At 38.6% G+C, this 6986-nt stretch overlaps 1 protein-coding gene across 4 annotated transcripts; it reads left to right on the plus strand.

Annotated features, from left to right (window-relative positions):
- Positions 1–844: 844 nt before the first annotated feature.
- LOC103719137 (pentatricopeptide repeat-containing protein At1g73400, mitochondrial-like) lies at positions 845–6648 on the plus strand. 4 transcript variants are annotated; one of them, XM_039117520.1, is made up of 3 exons: positions 874–974; positions 3440–3634; positions 3847–6648. In XM_039117520.1, the coding sequence occupies exon 3, from the start codon at positions 3864–3866 to the stop codon at positions 5646–5648; it is 1785 nt and encodes a 594-aa protein (XP_038973448.1). In that variant the 5' UTR covers positions 874–974; positions 3440–3634; positions 3847–3863; the 3' UTR covers positions 5649–6648. The 4 variants fall into 4 exon arrangements, with proteins under 4 accessions (XP_038973449.1, XP_038973448.1, XP_038973450.1 ...); XM_039117521.1 differs by lacking the exon at positions 3440–3634 and having other exon boundaries at positions 845–974; XM_039117522.1 differs by lacking the exon at positions 3440–3634 and having other exon boundaries at positions 878–974; positions 4170–6648.
- Positions 6649–6986: the final 338 nt, after the last annotated feature.

The raw sequence follows: 6986 nt of genomic DNA on the forward strand, positions 1-6986 counted from the left end.
CCTAAGTTCATCGTAGAGTGGGCTATGTACAAATGGTAGAGATCACCCATGCAGTTTCATCAGATAGGCCTTTGATAGCTCGGGGCATCTGAGACTCTAAATCTGCTTTGTAGCACTACAGACGATATTTTTTACCTAGGAGCCCCCACCCCCGAGTTTCCTCAAAGTCAACTTTGACAGATACGTGCAGGATGGTGGCACAAGGGGTGGTGCGAGTTTCATGATTAGAGGCCCGGACTCTAGGGTGGTTGTAATAGGTGGGTGCCAGATCTTTGACATTTCTGTTCTTAGGGTGGAGCTGAGGGCAGCTTGAGTTGGTCTATGTCAAGCCTGATTTGTTCTACAGGCCAATGTAAACCTGCTTAAGGGTAACTCGGCTACAATGATTGGCTAGATCCAGAGGTGCACTGGTGGCATGGGTGGTTGTCATCCTTTGCTCTAGAATTTGGGCCATGATAGGTGGAGATGTTGCCTTTCAGGTTAAGCATCTCTACAGAGAAGCCAATGCAGCAGCAGATTAGGCGGCTTCGTATGTAGCCGATCACTGTAGGGGAGCGCTCTAAATTAGTGAGAGGGAGCTATCTAGAGTACTTCGAAATTTATTATTTTTTATTTTTTTTGGATATATTCACTTTATAAGTGTAGTTGTAGCGAAGAAAAAAAAAAGAGGGACTGGTCCAAGTTGTGCGATGCTCCGGTTCCCATATATCGCGGCAATTGGGTCGATGAGTTGAACCGGCCCATTTACACCACCGATTTATCATTATTCTAGAATAGTACGGACCAAATCAGCACCGTTCCATCCGTATATTTTCTCTAAAGACGAAAATACTCTAAAGTTTGCCTCCGGGCTTTTCCGAACCTTAGCGTTATGAATATCATAGCAAACCCCTTCTCGCACCTTTCTTGAAGCTGCTCGAAGAAGTGAGAGGGAGGAGCTCAGCGAGTAGATCGGCGAAGAGATGAGGGCCGAGGTAAGATTTGGAATGTTCTCTGCCTTTTGGTTTCCTCTCTCTTGGCCCCTTTAGTTGGTAAGGGGTCGATGTGTTTCTTAGAACTCGCTCTATTAAGTGAAATGCTTATGAATTCCAATTAATATTTCGTCGTTTTTCCTTGTGGTTTGTCATTTTGATTCCGTGACAAAGGAGTGATTTTTCTGAGATTTTTTTGATGGTTTTTAGGTGATGCTAACGGTTTTCATATTTCTAGTGTTGTGATGTCAAAATGATTTTTTTTTTTGTTTTGTTGAATTTGGTATGTCCTTTTTTAGGGATTCTGAGTTTTTGTATGGATTTTGTTGTTGATCTGTGGGTTTTGTTGATGTCTGTAAGAAAGATTATTTCTTTTCTTCATGCTGTGGAGAGTCGTGTATATGGTTTTTGAATATGTTGGATTCATAATGTAGAGCCTTGGTTGCTTTAGTCCTGTGAGAAGAAGTTAGATTTGTTGGTTATATGAATAGATAATGGGTGAAGATTCGTGAAGAAAATACGAGAGTTTACTTGGTTATTAATGGTTTGTGTTTCATAAGTTAGCTAACCTTTTGGCAGTCCTTGTGGCATCATAATAATACTAACTTTTGGGATAATGATTTTTTATGCATATATATTATATATGCTTTGATTTTTAATATCAAATATAAGCGGTACAATTTGTTAATGGATAGAGGCGTTTGATTAAATTGGATCATGTAATTTGAAAACATTTATTTGAAAGCTTCTGTTTCATTTCTCATTTAAGTCGAGGATGATTGCTTCATTTCCTGAAGCATAAACATTTTGGCTAAATCCTTGAAACATTATTTAAAGGGTGTTTAATCTGCGTCTCTAACTATTTTATTTTTTCAGATTTAGTGTCATGATATTTTGCTCTTAAATTGTGCTTATGATGTGTTAGCACTTAGCACTTTATTTTCATGCATGTTGTCATTGTATCTCGTGCCTGTGCTGGAATAAGGTAGCACTTATCTCCAGTTTGCTCCTTTCTAGAAATATGGTAAATTGTGCGTTCTCTTGTTTTGATTTGTTGTATTTGCTCGATGTTCATGCTAGTGAACTTCAGTATATGGTAGGATTAAGTTTAACCGATTCATGGTTCTTTTTGTACTAAAGCAAGTTTAACTAGTTAAAGACTGCAAATAGCAGGACTGTTGAATGAATTAATGTCATTATCAATAAATGTTCTGTTCAAAAAGTTGCTTGATAAGGGTTTACTTGATTGATAATTTAGTTGAGCTTGAGATCTATCAGCTTGCTTTGATTTAACTTGATAAAGCTCAAAAATAGTGAAAGAGATAAATAATGTGTTTTAATATTATTTTAGTTATAATAAGCTTTTCTGATCATTTCCATCCATGAACATAGGTCGAACCATGTAAATCCTTGTCTCTTACATGTTCTTTATTTATTTTTCTATCCTAAATTTTAACTTCATTATATAACAAATAAAAAATCAGCTAACTCTGCAATCTATAAATATGGAGCAAACAATTTCCAATTTGAATGGTAACGTCATATGACACCCCAAATGAAAAGACTTCAACATGAAAATTTGAGTTGTCAAAGTATTTTTTTTTTTGTTTAAAGACACCAATCATTAGATTGGCCAAGACAAGTCTGATGCAGAATTTACTTAAGAGTCGATTTCGCAGTCCTTCATCCTTTTATCTTTAATGTTATAAGCAAAAGTTTATTGCCCCACATCTCTTGCTGCAAGATATTGGAAAAAAAAGGAACAAGAAGAATCCAATTTTGGTCTTATATGTTCAATACTAAAGCCCAAGTGGACCAGAAAACAAGAAGTTGGAATTAATTTGAGCTGGTCCCAAACTTCAGGTTAAAAATGAACTGTAGCTGAATTTGAGACCCAGCTGGCCTCCAGATTCCACATTATTGTTGATCAATTCATATAATTGTCCATTTGACAATTTGTTTGCTTTCTCTAGAATGTTAGGGAGAGAAAGAGAGAATTCACCATTCTTTCTCAGTATACTTTTTTTCTTATATAAAAGATGGTGTCTTATATCTATGCATTATATAAATAACAAAAAAGAAAAGTGATAAACAAAACTTGTAATTGGGAGTGATTAATATATTATATTGTACTAGACATTCTAGTTAAGGGAAAAAATCCAATGAATCTTATACGTAAATGAATATAAAGAAGATGCACGATTAATGTATAACATGGACTTCGATGTACCAATAAGGGTGTTAAACGCTACAATATGCCTCAGCAATCAAAATTAAAAAAGAGTATTTGCTACCTGAGGTGTTTCCAAGGAGCTCATGTTCATTGACTTAAATGGTAATGTTTGCAGTAAAGACATATGACAGAATTAGTAATCGGAAGGACTACGATTGATTTCAGCAGTTTACTGGGATTGAGTAGTTATTTTCTTTTTCTATCTCTACAATAGTTAACTGGTTCTATGGTGTAGTGGTTATTGCTCGGGACTTTGAATCCGTCGACCTAGGTTCGACTCCTAGTAGGACCTTTTTCTTCTAATTTGGAATATTATTCTTCTTCAAGAAAAGGTTTTTACCATGGAAGGAACTCCTTTCTGCCTTCTTCGGCTCTAGCCAGCTGATGCAGGACTAAGTACTGCTGGCTGCCGCTGTAACAGGGTCAGTTGGTATGTCTTCCAGATGTCCACTGCCTTTTTTCATATCCTGCTATTTCTTTAAAAGTTTGACGCGGATTTTAGGTCTCTTATCCAGATACTTAACACTCGAGAACCTCTTATCTAGATCAACTCGGGTCCCCATTCCTGCGATAAAATTTGTCCCCCCCCCCTCCTTTCTTTCCTTTGCTATTTTGAAATATTGATTTTATTTTTTTTTCCAGGAATAATTTTGAAACAGATGTGCCACTATCCATTTCTTTCGGTTCTGGGCAGATCCTTCAACTTTTGTCAGAATTTGGGTACATCACCAAACTCATCGATCGGGATCCCTTCTGCTCGGAATTTCTTAGCCTTTTGTCTCTTGAATTTATCACCACGGATTGTTTCTTCTAGTTTACATACAAAATCTGGCCTGGAAGAACCATCGGTGGTTCCTATTTTTATACCTGCAGAGGGGACTCTTCATCATGTTCATCGTAATTGTTTCCGTACTTCAGCCACAAATTTCTCGATCAGGACCTTTTCTTGCTTCTCTTCTTCACAGAGTCTAGACACTTCAAGTGATGCGGATGCAGTAAGCGAGCACTTGGCTTCCATTCCTGAGAAGGTGTATGAAGTCATCATGTCCTGCTCTGGTACCGATCAGCTTCTGGAGAGCATTCTTGATTCGCTTGGCATACAACTGACCACCGAGTTGGTGAATGATGTCATCCGAAGGCTTCGCTATGAGGAAAAATTAGCTTTCAGGTTCTTCACATGGGCGGGCCATCAAGAAGGGTATACCCACGAGCCTCCCGTGTATAACGATATGATCGATATATTGTCAAGCACGAGATACAAGGCACGGCAATTTGGGGTGGTTTGCGATATTCTGGATTACATGAAGAGAAGGAACAGGAACACGGTGCCCAGTGATGCTCTCCTAGCAATCTTGAGAACATACACTGACAAGCATCTGTCCCATCTCAGAATATTTGCGAAGAAGAAAAGAATACGACAAAAGACCCCACCAGAAATAGATGCATTTAACTTGCTACTGGATTCTCTCTGCAAGTGTAGCTTGGTCAGGGAGGCAGAACTTATGTTCCACCGGGTGAAGAATAAGGTTGTCCCGAATGCGGAGACTTACAATATTTTGTTTTTTGGGTGGTGCAGACTGAGAGACCCTAAAAAAGCAATGAAGGTGCTTGAGGAAATGATGCAAATGGGTCACACCCCGGAGAATTTCACATACAATGCTGCAATCGATTCCTTCTGCAGTGCAGGGATGGTTTCAGAAGCTAGAGAGCTTTTCGAGTTCATGAGAACTAAAGGCTCCACCATATCTTCACCAACTGCCAGGACTTATAGTATCATGATCGTGGCCCTGGCGAAGTCAGATCTGATGGAGGAGTGCTTTAGACTGCTAGCTGATATGAGAAGTAGTGGTTGCCTTCCTGATGTATCGACATATAAAGACATGGTTGAAGGGATGTGTTTGGCTGGAAAGGTTGATGCTGCCTATAAGATACTGGAAGAGATGAGCAGGACAGGTTTTCCACCTGATATCCTCACATATAACTGCTTTCTCAAGGTGCTTTGCAAACTTAGGAAGGCTGAAGAAGCTCTGGTGCTTTGTGAAAGAATGATAGAATCAGGTTGTGAGCCTAGTGTCCATACTTATAACATGTTGATTACAATGTTTTTTGAGATGTGTGAACCAGATAGGGCTCTTAGCATGTGGGATGAGATGGATCGAAGAGGATGTGCACGTGTCGTGGATACTTATGGTATAATGATTGACGGGTTGTTCAATTGCGGGAGAACAGATGATGCATGTTTACTTCTGGAAGAGGTAATAAACCATGGGATGAAATTGCCATATCAGAAATTTGATGCCATTCTGATGCGGCTATCAGCAATTGGAAATCTTCATGCCATCCATCGTCTATCAGAGCATATGAGGAGGTTCTACAATGTTGCGATGGCCAGACGTTTTGCCATAAGCCAGAAGAAGAAGAGCATGAGCTTGAGGAGAAGATAGGCTTTCAGATTTCCAGTACCATCACCCAAGGTTTTATACTGAAGCCAAGTCAAAGCTACCTTCAGTTTGGTACTCATCAGCTCTCACCAATTTGTTTGTCAAGTAGTGCTCACTGATTACCAATGGCTCGCGATATCTTGATGCAACAAGCTTCTCTGCAAGATTTGGGGAGTCATGTCTGAAGATATCTCTTTATAACTCAAATAGATCTGCTGGCTGTTTAGCATTTTGTCTACGGGATGAACCTCAAATAGTATAGCTTACATTGCTTAGCATCTGATGTGCCGATTGCTTTTCTGAAACCATGGCATCAACCGACATCAACTTGCAACACTTAAGCTTTGCTGTAATTTTGCATGCCTAATTTTAACCTTAACTGTAGCAATATGACATTTATACTATAGTCTAAATTATATAAGATTGGCATACCAATATTCAATTTTTTTTATTACATTGTCAGCATTGATGTGTTTTATATCAACTTGTGGGTTTTGACGGACAACTGACTAGACCATCATGCTGAAGTAGGTTTCCAATCTGGACTGAATATATTTTAAGAATGTAAGTTGATTTCTGCTATGCTTTTGAAACAAGATCAATCTTTCTAGTATTCTCAACTTCACTGAAGGAAGTTGCCAAGAGATCACAGTTGCAAGGTTTGTTTCTGAAGCTGTAGAAAGAGGTTTGGTACGGGCTGAAGCAGAAGCTGCCACTGAGGCAGTCATTCATTCAAAAGACCATGAATTTTTCAGCTGAGAGATCGACTGCAGTACTATGAAGCTGTGAACCGTGAAATGTCCCAGAGGAATCAGGAAATTGTAAGTAAGGTTGCTTCTGCAAGTCTTCTTCCTCTTATTTATCATGAGGCAATTGATCTTGTTATTTAACAATGAGTGTTGGTGTGGAGTAGTTTATGTTTTACTTCATTGTTTTGGATGATATTATGATGATCATATGTACAACAGGTTATGCATAAAATGAATTTATATCTTTCCCTGTTTGATGAACTTCTTAGTGCACATACAGCATATCTCTCGTCATACCGCTTCCATATTGATTATCTGCAACTTACAAATTTTGAAAATGCCATTTAGTAGACATCACCAGAGCATAGAAGAACTCTATAACATACAACATTAATCAAATTTCAGTGATACAGGGGAATTTCGATATATCTCTCTCTCCCTGCCACCCCCCTACCCCCGGTGGTGGTCCCTCCCTCCCTAAGAAATGTTCACCTTGTTTCTCATTTACTGTAGTTACTATTTATGCCTGCATGCATGGTTGTACCATCAAACTTTTTTGAGATTAAACAATTTCACAAACATGAGTTTTTTT

The sequence above is a fragment of the Phoenix dactylifera genome, unplaced genomic scaffold, assembly GCF_009389715.1.
Source record: "Phoenix dactylifera cultivar Barhee BC4 unplaced genomic scaffold, palm_55x_up_171113_PBpolish2nd_filt_p 000240F, whole genome shotgun sequence".
Classification (NCBI taxonomy): Eukaryota; Viridiplantae; Streptophyta; class Magnoliopsida; order Arecales; family Arecaceae; genus Phoenix; species Phoenix dactylifera.